At 41.1% G+C, this 22,673-nt stretch overlaps 1 protein-coding gene across 3 annotated transcripts in view; it reads right to left on the bottom strand.

The window, feature by feature from the left end:
* The window catches only part of MIER1 (MIER1 transcriptional regulator), a 1,388,802-nt gene that overhangs the window by 978,400 nt on the left and 387,729 nt on the right, over window positions 1–22,673 (bottom strand). For all 3 annotated transcript variants that reach the window (XM_044085588.1, XM_044085589.1, XM_044085590.1), the window contains exon 7: window positions 20,171–20,252. In XM_044085588.1, coding sequence (XP_043941523.1) covers window positions 20,171–20,252 — 82 coding nt within the window. The remainder of the gene's footprint in view (window positions 1–20,170; window positions 20,253–22,673) is intronic.

Here is a 22,673-nt window from a genome sequence, read left to right as displayed (position 1 = left end):
TGAATGGCTCAGCAAACTCACACAGGCACATCCAGGCCTGTCATCTATTAGCAACGCCTGAACCAGCTAACCTGGTCATCCCTTCGGCTGCATGTGAAATGAGCCTCATGGACGAATTAGAAATAGAAGCAAAAAAAAAAAAAAGAGTACAGTCAACACAGCCAAGGCCAGTTTAAAACTACTTTTAATAAAGCAACAAAAAAACAAGACAAAAGAACAGATAAGTGCTTTCAAGCTATCAGCCCTTCATCAGATCTACTACTCTTAACACAAAGACAAACCCTAAAAATGAGGAGACTATAACAGGCATTAACAATTTAGCCAATCAACTGCATTATTGGACTTGGTTCCATCAGTATGGAGTCTAGAAGACCGTAAGAACTGACTCTTCATAACTGTATGGTAAACATGCTCTGGGTGCATGCTGGAGCTATGTAAAAGTGTATTCCTCCAGCACTCCTTTCTGTGCAACTTAGTGTTAATACCACCACTCCCATCTGAAATTAGATGGACATCCAGAAAGTTAATCATTTCTTTCGAATGCACATAAGTAAATTTAAGAAATGTGGTGGAAGAATTCAAACAACAAAGTCATTTAACTCATCAATGGTGCCTTCCCACAAAAGAAAGACATTGTCAATAAAACGTCTATAATAGACAATGAGTTGCGAAAAAACATTTTCTCGTACAACATATTCATCTTCCCAACTAGCCATATTCATCTTCCCAACTAGCCATCACCAAATTGGCATAACTGTTCACAAAGGGGATTCACATAACCACCAAAAATCATTCCCAAACATAAACACATTATTATGGAGTACGAGACTCAGCAAAAAGCAAATCAGCTTTGTACGCTAGTATGACCAGCCACTCCTGCTCATGAGACAAGCTCTAACCATCTCAACTCTCAAATCATTTGGTATGGAAGTAAATAGAGTACAGACATCCAAAGTTACCATGACACATCCAACAATATCCCCTCTAGCAGTGACACACTTAGAGAGGGTACATAAAAATGTTCAGTGTCTCTGAAGACACCTGTAGCTACTTCAACAACTGGTTTAATGGATTTCTCCACCAAAATAGAAAGGGTCTTCATGACCCACCCACTTCCAGATACTACAGGCTGCATGGGTGGGTCCACCAAGCATTTATGAATTTTAGGAGATCCATGTATGATGGATATTGACTAGATTGATGACCAAAAAGTAATCATACAAATCATGATCTATGTCACAAGACACAATGAAGTGATACAGACAGGCCTTGACACAAGCAATTATCTTTAACACAGCAGTTTGTGTGATTTTCTCATATGTACATGCATCTTCGAGCATTTGTCTCACAGCTCTACAATATGCTGATCTATCAAGAACCACTAGTGCACCCCCTTTATCTGCAGGTCAAAAATATACAGTCTCTTCTTTTTTAGGGCTTGTCTTTGTGTTAGAGTAGTAGAGCTGATGAATGACTGATGGCTTGAAAACACTTATCTGTTGTGTTTTCTTATTTTTTCATTATTTTTATTAAAAGTGGTTTTAAACTGGCCCTGGCTGTGTTCACCGTACTGCTTTTTTTTTTTTTTTTTTTCCTACTTTGGTTTTTGATTTGGAATCAGACTTTGCCTGCAGTTTGTATAGTTTTTCTATTAAATTTGAAATGGACTCCAGGATAGTTAACTGAGAGGGCCACTTTTTCTTGGATCTTATCAGATACCGCTCCTGCTAGGGTGTCCGATAGTTCCTTGATCATATCTCTCTGAGGTACAGTGAAGGATCTTAAGGCGAAGGTCGATGATGCATAGACTCGCTTTTCCAAACCTGTCCATCACTCTAGACTCTCAGTTAGGGGGATGAACAGAGGAACTTTCCTCAGCAAGTTTCTTTTTGGTGGCCGCCACTACCACCACGGCATCTACTGCTAACTCTTTAGCTTAATGTTGGTGGTCCTCGGGTACAGAAAGGATCTTATCCGGTCTCCGGGGAATTGGTTCTATGGAGTTAAAAGATTTCTAAGCACGCTGAGCAATCAGTTTGATGAGATTGTCAGCGGAAGGGGTTACCCAGGATGTAGACAGGCAAAAACCAAAGGCTTGCAAGTACACAGACTTCTCAGAGGCAGGGTCTTTAGGCTTCCAGTTACCCCCTGTTTAATGATCTGAAGAATGTCTCCAAAAGCGACGTCTTCTGGGGGAGATGGGAGGAAACCCTCCCCATTATCGAAATCAGTGTCTTCAGTGACGAACTCTTCAGGGGAGTCCAAGTGTTTCCTCCTACACATTTTCTTCCAAGGAGGCTCCTCGGTGGGAATATCTAATGAGGTCTCGAAAGACGGGTGGTCCTCAGTTGAGATATCTTGCAACCTTGGAGCTCGCTGTCCAGGTGTGGAGGTTGCTGGAAACTCCCAGTAAGACGGAGTCAGTGGATGAAATTCCAATACAGCAGGAGCCACCTGAGAGCCTGTGTTGGCCAATGCTCTCTCCACAGCCTGGAAAGCAGCCACCTCCACCCGAGGAGGGATGGGAGCCTGGAACAGAGAAAGATAAATTCGGAACCAGGGTCACACCCCGCCCGACAGACCCACCTCCAAGGCCGGAGCAGAGGAAGGACCCCCAGCCGCCAGAGGCCCAAGAGGTAAGGATGACTCCAAGTAAAATACAGGAGTTGACTCAAACCTCTAGGGCCTAACAGCAGTGCCACAATCTTGGGAATCCATCGGTTCTGAAGGAACCGAGGAAATCAGAGCAGAGTCCGGAATCGAAGGCAAGGGGGCTGTCAGTGGCGGAGCAATAAGAACCTGAGTGGTCATACTGGAGAGCTCTAAGGCCTCTGAGGAGGTTAGAGGAGGAATAACCACAGGAGTCCTGGGAAGAAGAAAGACCCCTAGCCATGAGGAATGGTCCACCAATCTCACCACATCAACTTCTGTGAGACTCCTGGATGAGCGAACAGGCAATCTAGAGGGAGATTCTGGACTTTCTATAAAGAGACTGGGAAGCTGACCAAAGAAGGGATCAATGGAAGGGGAATACTTTGTCCTGGGTGTACAAAGAGGATCAATTTTCAGCACCGAAGAGGGGGCTATGACCTGTTGCGGTGCACAAGGAGATGTCAGCACCAAAGTGGAAACTAAAGAAGCCTGTGCCAATGACAGTGCAGGAGCCGGTGCTGGTGTCAGTGCTGAAGGCATCAAAGTGACTGGTGCTGAAGAAGGAAACAGTTCAGAGAGCTTCAGAAACCTAGCTCTCGGTTCTGAGGAGGAATCAAGAGAAGGAGACTTTAGAGTTCTTGATGTCGGTGCAGATGGAGAAGTCAGCACTGACAGACTATAGTTTTAGAATCAGAAACCTTTGGAGACTTATCAGCCTTGGATAAAGCTTCTTCAAAGGGTGACTTAAGAAGTCCCTTAAGAATAAGCTTATTTCGACGTTCTACCAAGGCCCTAGTACTGAAGACCTGGCAGACAGAGCACTATGTCTAAATGAGGAGCACCTAGACAATAAACGCAAGCTGAATGCCCGTCACAGTTAGGCATTTTCAGCTGCAGTCCTGGCACTGCTTAAATCCAGTCATACTTGCCATATCGACAAGTGGCAGAGGAAAAGGTCCAGTCACACCGCACACACAAACAGAAGGATAGATTGGAAGGGGGGAGAGTTCTACCAACAATGGTAGAAAGAACTACCAAAATGGTAAACAGAAAGGGAGAGAGGGAGGACTAACAGCAATGGTAAGAAAAAGAATACCAATGGGTATGGAAACACACTCACAAGTGAAAAAGGTGGGTAGAGAAATGAGGAATATTAAGGTTTTATAGGAAAGAAAGGTAGAAAGACTGATATATTTTAAATAGTACTTAGCTGTGAGAGGAGAGTCGGCTGATGCTTTTTGCTATAAGAGCGGCAAACGAGATCTGAGGTAAATGGGAGAGGGGCATTGTGGATTGAATATTAGCTTGAGAGATTTTTGTCTGGCTCGAGCTGTATAATGGCCGAACTGGTTCCAAAGACTGGAACTGACAACCCAAGAGTCAAGAAAAGATGAAGAATGGCAACATCAGATCAAGTGTTAGCTTCTCTAACACAAAACTAAGATCCCAAGGAAGGGCTACCAGTTTTCTTGGAGGCCTCTTATGCAAAACCCCTTTAAAAACATTCTGACATGAGACTGCATTGAAAGAGGAGGATCCATGGGCAGACATGTTGAAATGGCAAACAAATGAACCTTGATATAGGTTAGAGGAATAAGAAAGGTCATAGGATAGTAACTCACACAAATATTGTAAACTCAGAGAACAACTAGCCCCAAATAATTGTTGGTGATGCTACTGGCACCAATCAGAAAACCTTTTTCGTTTGCTACTGTATTATTTTCTAGTAGCAGGCTTTCTTGCCTCCACTGGTACCTGCTGCACATCCTCAGAAAATAGGTGCCTAAAAAGGAATTAAGACGCTATCATCCAGGCAGAAAACTAAAGATGATTGATTGGTATCAAAAACCCTGTTATTATGTGGGTATATCCAGTCTGTGAGAAAGTTTATGTTAATTGCCCCTGGACATTTCCAAAATAAGGTAGAACCATAGTTACCAGGGCCAGAAGGAAGCCTGGACCACAATGATCTTGGGGGATTATTTCTGAATCTTCAGAAGTATCCTGGATATTGGTGGAAAGGGTAGATAAGCATACAGGAACATTCCTGTCCAGAGAAAAGAAAAGGCATCTCTTTTCTAGACCTTCTTGGATAGAGTCCTGGAATAGAACCTTGCCAGTTGATTGTTCAGAGAAGAGGCAGAGAGGTCTACTTGAAGAAATCTCCACAGATGGATCAAATCTTGGAAGACTCCCCTGATCTAGTTTCTACTCGTGAGGGTCTGCCCTGGTCGTGCTCACCCTGTATGCCAAAAAAGTTTACTCTGACGGAATGCAAGATGCCTACACAGTGAGATTGTGCTGTGAAGCTATATCCCAAACTAACAAGCCTAGTCTGCAAAGGGGGGGTTGAACTGTTTCCTTTTTGCTTGTTGATGTACCATACGACTGTGGTATTGTCTGTAAACACTTGAACAGGTCTCGAGGACCACAGGTGCAGAGAGTGGAGTGACTTGATCAGGGCAAGCATCTCCTTGGTATTTATGCACCTGCATCTGTCCTTGTTGTCCCACACCATTTGCACTTTTATACCTCCTGAAATTGCTTTCCAATTAATGTCTAAAGTGTCTGTGGTGAATGACTGCTTTGGAGCATGAACTGAGAAGGTGGGACCTGGATTTAAGGATATCTGCTGCCTACAACAAAAAATGTCTCTACTGACAAATCCTAGCATTGGGATTTGAAAATATATAAAGGTGTTGATGCTGGGACCAAAGAGATTTCAGACAACACTATTTTTATCATGTGTACTCTTGCCAGGGGTATCATGAGAATCATAGATGCCATGAAACCCAAGATCTTGAGGTATTCCCTCCCACTTGACGAAGTCTAAGTGGAAAACATTAGTAATAGTTCTAAACAAAGATTTGAGGTGTCTAGTTGACATCCCAGAACACAATCCTGGGTGAGTGAGTCAAGAAAGACGTTTGAATGTTCTCTTGGAATATCAGTTTGTGTAAGAAATCTCTCACCCAATATAGAGATTCCTGGCACTTTGAGATAAGCAAGTTGTCTATATTTATAATGAAAAATGTGGACACACTGTAGCCTGCAATGAGCTATACACTATGTGAACACTCTTGGTAGAGTGTACAGTCCAAAGGATAAGGCAGAAAAATAAATTCTGAATGAATAGGGGTGTGATAAGAATCTTTTAAATCTAGTTTTACCAGAACACTTGAAAAGGGAAGAAGAGGTAATAGGTTGTGAAGTGACATCATTTTGAATTTTGGCACTATCACACACATATTTAGGAATGAAAGATCTATAATGGTTCTCCAAGCACTTTCTTTCTTTGGCACTAGGATCATCTTTGAATAAAAAGCCTTCCACACACGGGAAGGAGGGACAAGTTCTTTCACTCTATAGGACAGCATCTGATGAACAGCTGAAAGCAAAAGAGTCTGATAGCAAGGATGAGGAATGACCCCCCTGGAAAGGAGGAATTTACTCCCACTACCATCTGTAACCTAGACTGAAACAATCTGTTGCCAAAGAAAAAAGTGGCGATTCAGACTTTCTAAAAGAAAAAATGGGCCAGGGTGGGAATGGGTCACAAGGTCTCAAAGAGAAATTCAAACTTGTTGGACTGTACTTGGTTTTGGGAAGTTTGAAACTTCTTTCTGGAACCTCCTTGTTATTTCTTCTTAAATGTCTGTTTACTTGAATTCTTTTGAGACTGTTTATTCTGTTTTTTTTTTTATTTTTTGCCAAAACTGAAGGAGAAAGAAAATCTCTTGAAAAGGAGGGCTGAAAAATCTTGAGATTTCCTGGATCATCTTGCTCTTTTCTTCATGCTTTTTGATCACCTCTGCAGCAGAGGGGCCAAACACAGTCTCTATCTAAGGCAAAATTTAAAATCTCAGTTTTAACACCTGGAATTTGCAGCAGTGCAAAACTCCTTAATACAGTACCAGTGGCCATAGCCATGGGAAAAAGTATCAACAGAGTCATACACACACTGCAAACAATGAGTTGTGCGACAGAATAAATTAAATTATCTAAAACAGATTTTTCCTCACAAGAAGAAACTGCAGATAAAACTTTCCTCATACTTTCACTATTTGCCAGAACAAACATATGAGCCTGACAATTCAAAATTCTGAAAATCAAAGCAGCAGACACATACACTTATTTCTCATACCTATCAATACATTTCCCATCCTTATCAGAAAAAGTAAGAGAATGGAATTAACTTAAGTAGTCAGCAGCACTGGAATCAACTAGGCTATATATGATGAATCAGGTTTGGGAATAGTGCATACAATTTTAAAAGAATGAAGAACCTTATGCATTCTAACTGCCTTTTAGAGCTGACTGACCATCAGGAAAATTGCAGGCAGCAACACACATACCCTCTAAAGTAGAAAAAAACAGGAGGAATGGTTGTAGGTTCTGGAAAATCCTTCTGCAACAACCCACAGTATTTTCTGAGGGACTGATAAACCTCACTGTTCTCGCATTGAAAACACTGGCACATTCTAGCAATAGTCTTAGAGAGAGACAAACACCCACAGAAAGAATCAGAATCAGAAACTGAGCTCCCCTTGAGTCTGAATAATACATCTGAGGAAAAATATCTGAATCTGTCTCAGGATCTTACATCTCTACAGGAAAAGAGGAACCCCTCTTTCTTTTACTAGAAACTACTTCAAAAGAAGGATCAACAGTCTAAATTAAACACTGAGCCAGATGCAGCAAACTACTCCTATCCAAAGAAATTCAAGGAGGAGTATATACAAACTTGGTTTTCAGTTTCTTTTTGACAGGAAACATGGGGCCAACCATGTTACTAATGGCAGCAGCTGCTTCTCCAGGGATGGACACAGAATTCTGACATAACAGGAAAACCTTCCCTGTTCCCTGTCCCAGGACTGACAAGAGTGGCTCTCCCTTACCTACTGAGGGGACCTCCCAACAACCACAGAAAATGTGGTGAACCTCTGGTCCATATTGACTGTAGGTGCTACACCAGAGGGATCTGGGGTAAAAGATGAGTGGTCTGAGGTACAACAAATGGCCAAAGCAGAGTCACCCACCTGCAGCTGAGGTAAACTGCTAGCCTGCTGTGCTTGCAATGGCTGCTTGTGTAACTTTTTCTTTATGTGGCTGGAAGAAGGCCTGACCATGGGACCAGTGATCTGTTCCTATGGCAGACCGAAAATGGTGCCTCTTTCCCAAAGACGACAATCAGTAAATGCTGGTAAAATTACCAGTCCACAAAATTAACTTTTTGACAGAAAAAAAAACACAGTAAAAGCACTTTAAAACCCTATGCCAGCCCCACAAAGGAAACAAACACATCATCTCTCCACAGAAAACATGTTTTCAGTTAGTTCACAATACTTTTAAACTGACAGAAAAAAAACAAGTGCTCTGTTTTAAAATACATTACAGCCTCGAGAGAGTCTGTTAAAACACAACACTCCTAGCTTTAAAATAACTTTACAGAAGAGGAAAGTAATAAAACTGCAATAAAATTAAGACAATTGATTTTTTTTTTATAAAGGGAACTTATCTGCCCAGCAAAGAAAAGTATAAGCTGACCGCCGATTCCTGAATGTGTCTACTTTTCTACAGCAGTAAATCACTTAAGGGCTTCACTCTCAAACTTGCCTTTTAGTTAACTCAGCTTGAGCCAGTTGACAGTTTGTGCCTCATGTAAAGTGCCATAAAACTTTGGAATCTAGCTAGCTGTTATATCCTTGGCAGGATATAACCCCTATAGCTAAAGCTACTGCAGCAGTGATCAATATGATGAACACCTGTGGATATTGAAGTCTGTGCTGGCTCACCTGACACCAGAGTGATAATCTCTTCCATTTTGCTAGGTAAGATTTCCTTGTGTTTAGTTTCCTAGTCTCCCTTCATGACACTAAGCACATCTTTGGAATTCATACACTCAAATAGAATGAAAGTTGTCAGCTCTAAAGAGTCTTCAGAATGGGATGTGTGAGTGATCCCTTGTTTGGAGTCAAGAGTTTCACACACTGAGGCAGCAGTGAATGCTTTGTCCTCACCATACTAGGTAGAAGAGGGAGAACCAATGTTACCTTTGTCAAAAGGGAGCTACAGCAGCATTTTTTGGCATGTCCCCCTTTATCTTATGAATTTCCTAGGGAGAAGAGTAAGAGGGACTGGATGAAAAGTAAGAAACAGGCCTGCTCAGGAGGTGCAGAACATGTCCATTGTTGAGGCTTCTTGCTATTTTACTGAGAAGCAAAAAGGTGCATTTCTTGCACGCCACACCTGTGAACTGTATCTAAAGAGGCATCCCTAATCAGCATCTACTTGTGAGGGTCCACCTTTGTCATGCTTAACTGGTCTGCCATGGAGTTTTCCTAAGAAACGATACAGGATGTCCTGAGAGTCTGTCCTAACTCATGCGACAGATGCCAGGCCTCCACAGCTAGCCTGCATGGGTGGTATGATTGAGTATACCACTGTTTGTTGATGCACCACATCACTGAAATTTGTCTGTGAGGATGTGGAGGATCCCAGGTTTCCCAACTGGCTTAAAGGCCCTGATGCCTAGCATTATTAACATTGTTTCCTTTATGCTGATTTTCTTTCTTCTCTGCCCTGTGTGTCAAACCGCATGGATGTTCAGATGCTTTGAGGGGGGCTCTCAGGCAGTATCCAGAGTCTACTGTGAGCATCTGGGTGCCTGGGCCTATATTAAAAGGTACCCCTTGACAGAAGTTTACCGGTTGTACCAATCTTGAGAGCTTTTTCTTTATACAGGGCAGGAAAAGAATGAGATGCTAAAGGACTAGGCATAGTAGCATTATCTGTTTCTCAGGTGCCACTGAAGCTTCCTCAAAGTTAGTCTTGCCAGTGGGGAAAAACAACACTGAGGAGGTAATTTAACCCAGTGTCCTCAGGAATTTCCTACTGCAATTTCATTCTACTGTGATACATCTGTAAAAAAAAAATGGGTCAAAAAAAGGACTTTACCTTGATGGAGGAATGCCCTCTGGTGTAAGATGCCCAACCAATCTCCCAGGAGCAAGGTTTGTCTTGAAGGTAGTAGGTATGAATATGGCAGATTCAGAGTTTTCTAATTTTTTGTGAATAAGTCAGGGTAAACTGAAGTGCCCTCTACATCTCCACCCTGAGTATGAGTACATGAAGATAAGTACTTTTCAGGGCAAGGGTGATCATGAAGGTATGAGATAAAAGGTGAGGCAGATAGGCTTGGAATATTAGCATCTTGAACCCTAGCACTTTTAGAAACTTCTTAGCTCGAACAGGGCTCGTCTACACACTCTGTTGCTGCTAGATTTCTGCTGTACAAACGTGTCAAGACACTGATGTAAAAAAATGTATATTTATTCCACACTAGCACACTGCTGCTATCATATAAATAACAAAACTGGAAACAGGTTTAGCGCTTTCATCTGTACACGTCAGACTTCATCAGAACCAACATATAAAACCTCTCGTATCCCTTATATACCCATTTTGGCGCCAAATCTATATAATTAATAAATTAGTCACATCAGTTACTTATACTTAATTTAAAATTAACTTAATACAACTATACATATACAAAATTATACTGAATTTCTAAAACCTTAATACTAAAATTCAATAATTAGCAATAATATGCGTCTCATTAATACATAATGTTCTTCCTAAATAAAATTGTATGCATAATATAGTTTATTATTCACCTAATATCAAAAAAGGTTTAAGACTAATATATTCATTTAATCCGGGGTTGGTAGTGGCATCTAAACAAATTTGCCATTTACTTTCTAATGCCCCTAATCTAGCTTTCCAATTTCCCCTACCTGTTGATCTATCCACTGTTTCAAGAATTGCAAATTTGAAAGTGTGTTCTATACCTTTGTCTTTTACATGTTTACTTAAAGCATTTTTATCATCTTTTTTCCTAATTTTGTACATATGTTCATAGATGCGTTTTTAGTTTTCTTTCCGTTTTGCCTACATAATAGGCAGAACAGATTGTGCACCTCGCCAAATACACAACTCCCTGGCTGTTACAATTACCAGCCTGAAATCTACATGTACTTCTAATGACATTGTCTAACTTAATACATTTATCTTCGTTTATGTGAGTACATTGTGTACATGTTCCACATTTTTTTGTTGCACCCTTTTCTTTATTGTCATTTTTGTATTTATAATCCCCACTTTCTACTATTCTCTTAAGGTTCTTACCTGTTTTGTATACAACTTGTGGGTATAATCCAACTATGTTGCCTACATCTTCCATATTGGACAATAATTTCCAATATCTACGTAAAACTTCTTTAACTGAGTTACTATACATATTGTACATAATCACACATACTTTTCTTTCTGATGTTTTACTTGTTTTGTTACTAAATCCTTCATGTCCTAATAATGGATAATATTTCTTACCCCATTGTAGCTTAACATACTGGATTACATCGTCTAACATGTTTTTAGGATAGCCTCTTTTCATGAATAATTCATGTATAAACTCTAATTCATATGTCATTTGCTCTCGTGTGGATGACATGCGTGCTGCTCTTTTATTTAGGAAGAACATTATGTATTAATGAGACGCATATTATTGCTAATTATTGAATTTTAGTATTAAGGTTTTAGAAATTCAGTATAATTTTGTATATGTATAGTTGTATTAAGTTAATTTTAAATTAAGTATAAGTAACTGATGTGACTAATTTATTAATTATATAGATTTGGTGCCAAAATGGGTATATAAGGGATACGAGAGGTTTTATATGTTGGTTCTGATGAAGTCTGACGTGTACAGATGAAAGCGCTAAACCTGTTTCCAGTTTTGTTATTTATATGATAGCAGCAGTGTGCTAGTGTGGAATAAATATACATTTTTTTACATCAGTGTCTTGACACGTTTGTACAGCAGAAATCTAGCAGCAACAGAGTGTGTAGACGAGCCCTGTTCGAGCTAAGAAGCGGCAGTCATCGGCTTGGTCCTTTCAGTAGTTCTTACTTTTATTTCTTCACTTTTAGAAACTTGTTTAACCTTGAAAGGTTTAAGGTAGGACTCTGCGGTCTCCCTTGGGAACAGAAACCGCCCAAGTAGAAGCCATGCCCTGCTTTTCCTCTGGTACTTTCTAACACCCTGCAACAAAAGATCTTGAAGCACAGGTTGAACAAGGTGTCTATTTCTTAGAAACTGTCGATCAGGGATACCTGAGAATTTTTTCCTTTTTTTAAGAACCAAAGCCCAAATCCCTGAGACAAGACTTTCAGGGCAAACTTGTCTTGTGTAATGCTTCCCACTTATCTACTGATAAGACTAGGTGGTTCCTTACTTTTACAATGTTTTAGAAGGAGGCAAGGTGTTTGGGGGTGGGCTAGAGTGGGATTTGTGGGGTAGTATGAGGAAGATGCAAGGGCATATCTGCTTCCTCTCTACATTCCAGCACTGAGGTCATTTTCTCTTACACTGGCCTCTTTTAACTTTTGGCTGACATATTTTTTCCTGCTGCAGCAAGTAAGGCCATCCCTAGGTTGGGTAGTTATGGCTGCACCTAATAACAGAGGAGTGAAGCACCTGTTTCACAGATTGCATGACCTTCCCCTTTACCTCCAGTCTCTAATTTTTTTTAAGTGAGTCAAAAGAGCAATGCTGTTCCCCCCCAACAGCACATTAAGGAGCTGTGCTCTGACTTGACCTGGCAGGGACTGTGTCATCAGCCTGGTGTGTCACTGAATGACAGACCCTGTGGCTGCTACCTGCACAATACATCCACACCATCAAAGTCACACTTGACAGAATGTCTGCCCTCTAGAGAAGTGGAATGACATAATTCCACTGGACTTGCCTTTGAGGGCCTTAACCTCAGTCTACCCAGCCTTGCCTTTCAACGGAGACTAGAGAGTGTACTGGTAACTTCAACACACATTTTTGGCAGTTCAAGGCCCTGAATGCAGGGTAACAGAAAAGTAGATGCTCTTCCCAAAGCAATCCAGTTACCTCTACTCTCCCTATCAATGGGATGAGGGTGTTTGGTCGGAACCACATTCAAGCCCCTGTGGGCATTTAGGGGCAAGCACAGATGGATCAGCAACATGACTTCTGTAGAGGTACTTGGAGGAAACTAAAGAGGTCAGGTTGCATGGCAGCATGAGAGGGGAGTTCAGAATCTGGATCTAGCAATGTACTGATAAAAGAATCTACCGATGAAAAGACTTCTATAACTCGAATCACAGCTAAAGTTCTTGGCTCTATAACTAGCAGTTTTTTATATTTTGTCTGAGTATCAAATAAGTATTTAGAGTCATATTTAATGTGATCATTCATCTTACTGAAGGCATCAACATAAGAGACATCCTTTGGTGATGAAGCAAGGATATGATGTCCTCACTATCTGAGTTCATCCACCTCAGATTCAGAGTGATCAGATACAGAATGTTTCCTTATTCAACAGGGATTTTCTGAAACTGAAGGCTGCAAGTTTTTATAGAACAATACAAAATCATGAGTCAGCTTCATTAGATACTGAGAAGATGCCTGGGATTGAGGAATAGTGGAGGACCAACTCAGCTCAACCAGTGACAAAATGGTAGAAGTCCAAGATATGGACAACTCTGTCCTACCTCAGGAGGGCCGACCACTTTTGAGGCCTCAGTACACTTGGGGCCAGGACACCTACTGTGATTATGTGGATATTGTTGTGGTCACTGACAGAGGAAATACTGCTCCCACCCTCAAGAATCTATAAACTGGTGTCAGAACCAGAAGCCCTTGGAGAGGCATCTGGACTGATCAGTAATGGAACACAAGACAGTTTGAGATGACATACCGTCATCTGAGTGCACGGCAGTCTTCAAAGAGATAATGCCGGAGGCCTTGGTAAAAACAGGCAGAGAAGAGGGCTATAAAGATACCTTATTAGACCCCACTCCATTGAGCCAGAGGTGTTTTTCAGACTCTGAACAAATGCTGTTAGCCACCTAATATTCCTTCTTTTGAAGATGCTTCTCAGCTAACTTGTGCTTTTTCAGCTTCATGTCCACAGTCAATTTAGCTGTCATGGTAGTCCTGGACAATGCATCCAGCTTTATCTTTTTTAGACAGTCACTGGACAGCAAAAGCAATCCAAGGCTTGTCTTCTTGTTGAACAAGTGCAGTGGATACAAGATGCAGCATTCCACCCTGTCACCATGCAGAACACATAATGACTGTAAAATTATTTGTGTAGAATTTGCTTTACACAGAAAATGCAAACTGTTTTGCTTTGAAACCACTTACATCTATTGCCCCTGATGCCAGAAAAATTCCTACACATAAAAGCATGCAGAGTGGTGCTAGCAGCAGAGAAACGAAAAGAGTGACTGCTTTCAAGATCTAAGTATATTTTACTGTTATTACCTGTGCGACCGCCTTTCCTTGTCAAAAAGCAAGTTTAAACTGTTGATTTACCTGTTTTTAAGCCTGTTTTCTGTGTTTTTCTCATACCTGCACTTTAAAAGTTTGTTTGTTTGAATTTTAACTGTTGAGGCTGCCCATTCAAGTGCGCTAGCATGTGTATTGAATTTACTGTACTTTTCCTGCTGCTTTCCTGAAAAAAAAGAAAAAAAAAACAACAAAAATATCCTTGTTTCCCGCCTTTCCTAACCTAGAATAGTCCCTTATACAGGCATTGCTGTATTCTGGACTTTTGAATAGTTCCTGTGTTGCCCATTTCCTTACTTGGATAGAAGAAAGTTTCTTTGCTCACCAGTGGGAGTGGGGAGCCTTGAGCAGCCTATCTGTCCCTGGAGGAGTGACCTCAGCACAAGAATCTTGTAGTTTATTGTCCGTTTTGGGCCAATTTCTAGCTCTTTAAAGTTCCCTGCATAAAAACCCGCGTTGGCGCGTTTTTTCGCCTATCCCTACTTAGCAACAGCTCCTCGTGGTCCTGCAGAGTGGTGCCAGCAGCAGAGAAACGAAAAGAGTGACTGCTTTCAAGATCTAAGTATATTTTACTGATATTACCTGTGTGACCGCCTTTCCTTGCCGAAAAGCAAGTTTAAACTGTTGATTTACCTGTTTTAAGCCTGTTTTCTGTGTTTTCCTCATAACTGCACTTTAAAAGTTTGTTTGTTTGAATTTTAACTGTTGAGGCTGCCCATTCAAGTGCACTAGCCTGTGTATTGAATGTACTGTACTTTTCCTGCTTTTTTCCTGAAAAAAACAAGAAAAAAAACAACAAAAATATCCTTGTTTTCCGCCTCTTTGCTCACCAGTGGGAGTGGGGAGCCTTGAGCAGCCTATCTGTCCCTGGAGGAGTGACCTTAGCACAAGAATCTTGTAGTTTATTGGCCATTTTGGGCAAACTTCTAGCTCTTTAAAGTTCCCTGCATAAAAACCCACTTTAGCGTGGCTTTGCGTGATTGTGCGCATAGCGCAGCGCCGCTTAATTGGGTTTAAGCTATTCCCGGCTCCACAAAGTCTGCTCTATCTCTCAAATTAAACACCCTATTCTCAAGCTAAGGCCCTGCACTTGCCCATATAAGCAATCTTACAATTCAGCACTAGTAAACTAAAAGCATTATATCCCCATATACTCCCTTCGAGTACCTTGTCCCTTATTGGTCCCTTTTGATTTAGTGACAAAGGAGTTCCCTATACTATTCTAGCATGTCCAAAGGTCAGTTAATGGTTTCCTCTCCAGTCCAGCTGGTGAATCTGGGAATCTTGAGGCACTTAATACTTTGTGTGTCTAGTCTGTTTTAATGTGGAGCTTTTCTCCCTGGTCCTCTACTGAAAATGGACATATATCCAGCTAGACTAGCCCGGTCAACAAATGTAAAATAAAATAAAATAAATAAATGTTACAACTGTCTCATGTACACAGACAACCCTCTCCTCCTCCCAACAAGTTCAAATATATGTGAGAGATGCAACCATATAGCCAAACTGGAGGCTGAGCTCTCTCAACTCAGAACTGATGCAACCAGTCAGGAGGAGAAGGTAACCTCACACATCACAAATCCAGTCTCACATAGTCCTATCACAACAGCAAACCAAACACATAAACACACAAAAACATACTCGGAGGCTCTAAATAAAAATCTGTCTAAGCAGCAGAGACGCCAAAGCAGACATCCAAGCAAACACTACACCAAAACAAAACACGCGCAACACATAGCTCACAAAGTCAGTGTGCCAAACAGTCACAGCCCTTAAGGCTAAATAACACACCTGATAAACTTGTAATAGGTGATTCTATATTCAGACACACTGACGTCCCGCTCACCAGGCTGAACAAACAGAAGGTCACAGTGAGCTGCCTGTCGGGTGCTAGGATCCACCACATAACACAAGCACTCAGGTCACTCCAAAGCAAGTACAAATATGACTCAGTCATTGTACATGCTGGTGTGAATGACCTGAGATGTACCTCCCTTGACTACATGAAAAGAGACATAGAGGAGCTCTCTGATCATGTAGCCCAGGCCGGTATGACCTTGACCTTGAGCAGCATCTTACCCTCACCTAGAATGATGCCACAGTATCAACACAAAATGATCGATTTTAACAACTGGCTAAAATTTTGGTGTCATTCAAAGGGGATCCAGTGTCTGTCAGCCTAGGAAGACATGCTGCTCGACATGTCACGTTGCTTCGCTAGGGACGGCTTGCACCTGTCACCCCTGGGCATTCGGATACTGGCAAAGGCTCTTGCCACCCCCATAGTGCCTTTTTTAGGCAAGGCTCAAAAGACAAACCCACCTCCATAGACAACACAATGAATAAGAAACTAAGGGTAATGCTGCTAAATGCCAGAAGTCTAAACCTCAAGATGCATGCACTCGAAGCCCTCCTCAGTATGGAGAACATCGATGTCTGTGCAGTGACTGAAACCTGGTTCAAGGCTCCTGAGAGCACACCAGCACTACCAGGTTATACCTCATATCATGCTTTTCAGCCCCAAAACTCAGACCGATCCACAAAAGGAGGGGGAGTATCCATATTCATCAAAGATACCCACACCTCCAGGTTAGTGGCGCTGCATGAAGCATCGGAGACCATCCATGTGCAACTAACAGTGGGCAAAACTGCTTTTCAGTTTGTAGCATGTTACAGACCACCCTCTCAAAATCAGGAATCCCACTCGGCTTTCCTGAGAACACTGGAGAATATGAAGATCTCTCCAAACACCATTTTATTAGGTGACTTCAACTACCCAAACATAGACTGGGAGCATTATTCAAGCCCAAACACCCTAGCCCAAAGGTTCCTGGAATTTATAAACTCAAATGCTATGGAACAACTAGTCACCACTCCCACAAGAGGGGAAACATACTTGACCTAATCATCACCAACATGGGGACTCTATGCTCCAAACCAGAGGTATACCCCTCATTGGTAAGATCGGACCATAAATTAATCTCACCGGATATCCACATCCCGACCCCACCCCCAGCCCAGAAAACCACAGTGAAAAACTTCTCAAAAGCGAACTTCACACTTCTCAAAATTGAGGTGGAATCCTTCAAGGCCCCCGGGCAAGTGGAAACTATGGCCCAAACTGCAGAATCCTATGTAAACGCATTCTATGAACACCTCCAGGAATGCATGGATCATGCTATCCCAATCAAAACCAAGACCCAATCTTCCAAAGGCAGGCGTCCAGTCTGGTGGACCCCAGCCATAAATAAGTTGTACAACAGAAGGAGGAAGCTACTACATAATAGAGCAAAATCCCTAAAACGGAAGGCATCTCTGATCAGTACTAGCAAAAAACTACGATCCCTTATAAAATCCTCCAAGGCCAGCTTCGAGAGAAAAATTGCACAGGAAACTAAAGATAATCACAAGTCTTTCTTCAGTTATGTTAGGAACCTGGGATGCAACTCCCAGATATGCTCAGAATTGATCCAAAATGACAAAAAATACACTGAACCTACGGACATTGCCAACATCCTGGCAGACAGGTTCAGTGCAAACTTCTCCCCCCCTCCCCCCAAAAGAGCAAATATCTATCCCAGCAGAGTGCTGCCTCCCTAACATCTCAGATGCTCAGGTGAAAGCCATCCTCTCCAAAGCAAAAAACACAGCATCAATGGGACCAGACGGTGTCCCAGGTTGCGTCCTACATGAACTCCAAGATGAACTAAACCCTCACGTAAAGCTGCTGTACAATCTCAGCCTTACTACAGGATATGTACCCAAAGAATGGCGTACAGCAACAGTGGTCCCACTCCACAAAGGTGGTGCCTCTACGGACCCTGGAAACTATCGCCCCATAAGCCTAACCAGCCTAGTCTGCAAAGCTATGGAGGGGATCATCATGGAACTCATAAACAAAGACATTGGGGACCTACAGACACTAGATCCTACCCAATTTGGCTTTGTTAAGGGCAGATCCTGCCTCTTGAACCTGGCCGACTTCTTTGAAACAGTCACCAAGGCCATAGATGAAGGGAAAGTAGTCCACACAGCCTACCTGGACCTCGCAAAAGCATTCGACACAATACCCCACTCAGGCATCATAGATAAGCTATCCAGCTTAAATATAAACCCCTACGTCACTAGATGGGTTGCAAACTGGCTCAAAGACAGAACCCACAGAGTCAGAATTGCTGGAGCCATGTCAGACTCGAAACCAGTTACAAGTGGCGGCCCACAAGGCTCAGTCCTGGGACTTCTCTTGTTCAATATATATTTTTCTGAAGTACAGGCTAACACAGGAGGACTGTGGCTGACCAAGTTCGCAGATGACTGCAAACTGGGCACCATAATTGACTCTCCAGCTGACATGAGCATCCTTCAAAAGGGTCTCACTGAGACGGATAACTGGTGCCAGAGCCATGGCCTAAAGCTAAACGCCAAAAAATGTATAGTCATACCCTTTGGTAAAAATAAAGTGCCCACAAATTACCACATAGGTGGTAACCCATTAAGTACGGAGGAAGTAATTAGGGACCTGGGGACCCAAGTCGATAGTAATCTCTCCTTCGACAACCACATTGCCAAAGTGGTTAGAAAGACCTTCTATATAGCCCACCTCATCATGAAAGGATTCACATCTAGATCAAGAGAGGTCATCGTGCCCTTTTATTCATCCCTCAAAAGGCCCATAATAGAATACAATGCCCCATTTGGGATGTACCTTACCCGACACCTGCAGCGACTAGAAAGACCCCAAAAGTACCTCATAAAGAGGATCAAGGGACTCAAACAGATGCCATATGCTGCTCGGTTAAAGAAACTCCAGCTCTACTCAGTTGCATACCGCCTACTTAGAGGCGATCTATGCCTGACGTATAAAGCTATGTCCAATCCGGAATTAATGAACATGCTCCACCTCAGAAAATCCAAACCCTTAGAGCTACACGCTCGAGGGACTTGAACCTCAGAACAGAAATAAATAGGACATGCTGGAGGGACAGATTCATAACCCAGAGGCTCCCTTCGCTCTGGAATAAAATCCCAGTACATGTTAGGCAGAGCCCCTCACTGACTCTCTTCAAGAGGAATCTTGACGAGTGGATGGGAGATCGTAGGTTTATCCTGGGGATTACTTCAGTGTCACTACTAGACAGGGGCACAGTAAACTCAATTCAAAAGGTGGCGAAAGCCAAACATACTCTGGCTAGGCTTGTAAATGCCCTAGGGCAGATAGCCTAGTATGAACCTATAAAAAGTACCAATAAGATTTTTCACAACAGGGTACTTTATCTGCCTATTCTGGAAGTCAGGCCTAACAGACTGATTAGCATGTCACAGTGACCTCAAAAATGTGGCAGGAAAGAACTAAATATGATGAGGGCAGATGCCCTCTCATATCACAAATGTGCTCATGTTTAGGTAGGAAGAAATTCACACAGCCTAAAGGGGGACTCTACATCAAGCAAGACATCAGTCCACCACAGCAGAAGTCTGAAGTGTGAAGAATAGTGCAATAGTTTACCATATGATCAACATCAAACAAAACATTGATGAATTCTGGTTTAAAAAATCAGAACGGACTGACCTAAATTTGTTTTAAATCAGCCAACTGTTCTCATAATACATTATGCAGCGAAAAAACAATTCCTTATAATGCAGCTTGGTGTTGCCCTAGGTAGGCACACCAGTTGGGAGTCCAAGAGATCTGAAGAAGAAGTAGCTAAGGGTAAAGTGGAAGAGTGTCATGTGGGAAGGTTTCTGAAGCCTAGTGCCAAAGTCCTGCTGTCCTTTGAAGAGTAAGTCAAAGCAATTTGCAGGAGGAAAAAAAGCAGCCTGAGGAGTCTGAAAGTATGCTCATTAATATAAGATTATGGACTACAGGTCTTTACCAAGGTGGTCACATCTCCTGCAAAATGAGTGCTAGCCAAGCTGCAGAGTGAAGATCAGAAATATAAAAGGCAAAGCCACTCATTACGACTCATTTGAGGAATCTTCTCAAATTACCTCAGGATGTTTCATTAGTCCGCATTGGTTAAATAAATACAGCTGAAAATCACAGGACTAGAAATTATTATAATAAAGACTCAAATGAAAGACCAGTAATGTAACTCAAATGTAAATTAATGAGGCCATGTGCTCTATTTATCTTACCTCTAGCAGCTTTCACATTAAATCGTAATCTTCTCAGTGCTTCTTCTACATCAAAATTACATTTCACCAACTCATACAGTGCCTAAAAAATAATAATACGCTGTTTAATTCATATGGAACACATTTTTATCTTCCATTCCAGCATATGGGAGGGTGAGGTAGTGAGATAAGGAGCTAATCTGACTGTAATTCCAAAATAATAAAACAGCACACATATATGTATACAACAATGCACATGTTATGGTTTACTAGAAGTTGTACTTAGCACACAGAAAGATGTTTCAGGATGCTTTATTTTGAAATCTCAGCTGAAACATTCTGGACAATATATGCAAAATTCCTACTAAGAAAGCTTTGCTTGCACTAGATTATAAGAACTGGAATCCTATTTCTAGTTTTGTTATTATTAAATATATATGTACTAAACCAAACTACTTTTCTGTTTGATGCTTTCTCTGCACTGAAGGTTAAAATACAATGACAACAACACAACAGTTATTCAGAAACTGATGTTAACAGAGGACTGACTGTAAGACTTCAATCAGAGGGATAAGCTATAAAGATGAACTAGAAGAGATGTAAAATACAGATTTATACGGAATTAAATACTAGGAAAAGCAATATATTGACCACATATTCAATACAAAATGAAAATCACCCAGTTCATGCAGTTTTTTAAGATCCCTTAGATAAGATTTACAGTGCATCACTTGTTCAACAATGAGCAGTACACATACATAACCAATCCAGGGGGACCCATGTAACCAGGCAGAAACATACTAGTTAGGATGACCTGGAATTACTAAGAATGTGGAAAACAGTAACAAGTAGTGCTCAAAGATTTTTCCATGCAGTACATGTGAAACTGAACTAATCTTAAACAAATATTTATGACATATTCATTTTAACAAGCATTTCTAATTTCACATCTCACCAAACAGACTTAATCTGGTAACCCTGACGTGTTAAGCAAGTCTACTGGATGTATTTTGTTGTGAAGAGAGACTTCAGAGTTAAATGAACTTTTCCACTACTTTGCACTTTGTATTCATGGTTTAGATTTCACATTCCTGTTTTTTGTTACATTACTGTGGGACTAGAGAGTTTAAAACTCTCCTGCCAACTGCTGCTAAGCAGCCATCATACAGACAGTGGGGCTACCCTAACTTTTTCTTGTACTTCATCAGCACCCCCAACATCATTGCTCTGTGGTTGCTTAAAAAAATACCTAACAATTTTTTCTCAGGCTGACTCACTTCACTTAATGTAGAGGAAAGTTCAACAAGATTGGTAGCCTTAAATAAAGGGTATGACAGAAAAGTCAAATTTGTTAAACTGCAGCAGACCAAAGGATAATACAAAGGCTTATGTTATCAGTAGCAGCTCCTTGATGGTTGGCAACCTTTAGAACATAAACGTTAATTATGGAAGAACTAACAGAAATTAATTAACATATTTGTGAGGGGATACTTGTTTGACTGGTCTAGGACTAGGATAGCCTTCTTTCACTCTCAAGTCACCTATTTGTTTCTGAGGCTCTCATATGTGAGCTGTATGTTCCCTCTGTTGGTATACATTGTCATTGTGATGATGGAGAGCATACATCGACTTTCAGCCCACCAATTTACCACAACCACTGAGTAAGTAAATTTCTGCAAATTAAGATAAACTGCGTTTTAGAATCAGCACTGTGCAACAACTCACACACACAAATACACACACACACATAATGACAACCTGCTAAATGTGTTTTTACTTTCGTCATTAAACTATAGTGTTATGCCCATCTCTGCACTGTACCTGCCAATGGGCCCAATGAATACTGGTCTGAATATTTAAAATAAATAAAAGGGTTAATTTCAACAAAACTTGTTTACTCTGAGTGCTTTTGACTGATGATTTTAATAACAACTGGTTTCATCTTAACCCACATGTTTTGGCTGATGTAACAACTGGTTTCATCTTAACCCACATGTTTTGGCTGATGTTAACAGATGTAAGATTATTTCACTTTGTGAGAAAACCAACTAGATATGGCTTTCCTGAATATCTAGAATGGGTTCTAGTAAATAATTATGATACAGTGTTATACTGTTAGGTTTTATTTAAAATTATTAGTGATTGCTTCCTTGTCTTGACTATTTTAATATAAACTGCATCCAACTTGATTTTTTTTTAGTATGAAGAGTGTACTCAAAAACAGATTCTGAATACCTTCTTGAAAGGTCATTTGTTTACAGTGGAGTACATTTTATTTACCTGAAGATTTTCATAAAATAAGTATATATTTAAGAGGTATATTAAAGAACTACAAAATAAAGTACTTCGACTTGTTGCTATGAAGTTGAGCAGAAAACACTCCTTTCCTTTTAGGAAAAATGCACTGATTTCTTTTAAAAATGTTTAAGAACACATTCAATCCCCTTAGGACTCAAACTGGATTTATGTTTACATTAGTCCTCAATACCTTAAGTTATGCAGCATGAAGAAAAGAGGATCTACT

The sequence above is a fragment of the Protopterus annectens genome, chromosome 10.part0, assembly GCF_019279795.1.
Source record: "Protopterus annectens isolate FY-2018-M chromosome 10.part0, PAN1.0, whole genome shotgun sequence".
NCBI lineage: Eukaryota > Metazoa > Chordata > Ceratodontiformes > Protopteridae > Protopterus > Protopterus annectens.
The sequence above is the reverse complement of the archived record's forward strand: the minus strand, read 5'-3'. Positions and strand labels throughout refer to the sequence as shown.